The sequence below is a fragment of the Penaeus monodon genome, chromosome 15 (assembly GCF_015228065.2).
Source record: "Penaeus monodon isolate SGIC_2016 chromosome 15, NSTDA_Pmon_1, whole genome shotgun sequence".
Taxonomy (NCBI): domain Eukaryota; kingdom Metazoa; phylum Arthropoda; class Malacostraca; order Decapoda; family Penaeidae; genus Penaeus; species Penaeus monodon.
The window spans coordinates 38,959,674-38,959,960 of record NC_051400.1 but is presented as its reverse complement, the minus strand read 5'-3'; the positions used below and the strand labels follow the sequence as shown (position 1 = coordinate 38,959,960).

Below are 287 nucleotides of genomic sequence, written 5' to 3'. Positions count from 1 at the left end.
TGTCTCTGGAACGTGACCTCCTGTCCCTTTCTCTCTCCCTGGACCTTGATCTATCACGTGATCTCGAGCGCCTCTCTCTAGACCTTGACCTTCTCCTTTCCCTGCTTCTTGACCTGTGGCGATCTCGGTCTCTCGATCGGGATCTGCGAGATCTTCCCCGGTCTCGATCCCTGTCACGGTCTCTGTCCCTGTCCCTATCTCTGTCCCTATCTCTATCCCTTTCTCTTTCTCTAGATCTTGGAAAATAAGAGAATATGTTAATACTTCACAGTAAACTTTTCACTTAT

General features: G+C 48.8%; 1 protein-coding gene across 1 annotated transcript in view; it reads right to left on the bottom strand.

Annotated features, from left to right (window-relative positions):
- The window catches only part of LOC119582028 (RNA-binding protein 25-like), a gene marked incomplete at its 3' end in the record, with an annotated part of 3,832 nt that overhangs the window by 762 nt on the left and 2,783 nt on the right, over positions 1 to 287 (bottom strand). Inside the window, 1 exon segment of the mRNA XM_037930238.1 lies at positions 1 to 236. Within this exon segment, the coding sequence (XP_037786166.1) occupies positions 1 to 236 (236 nt within the window).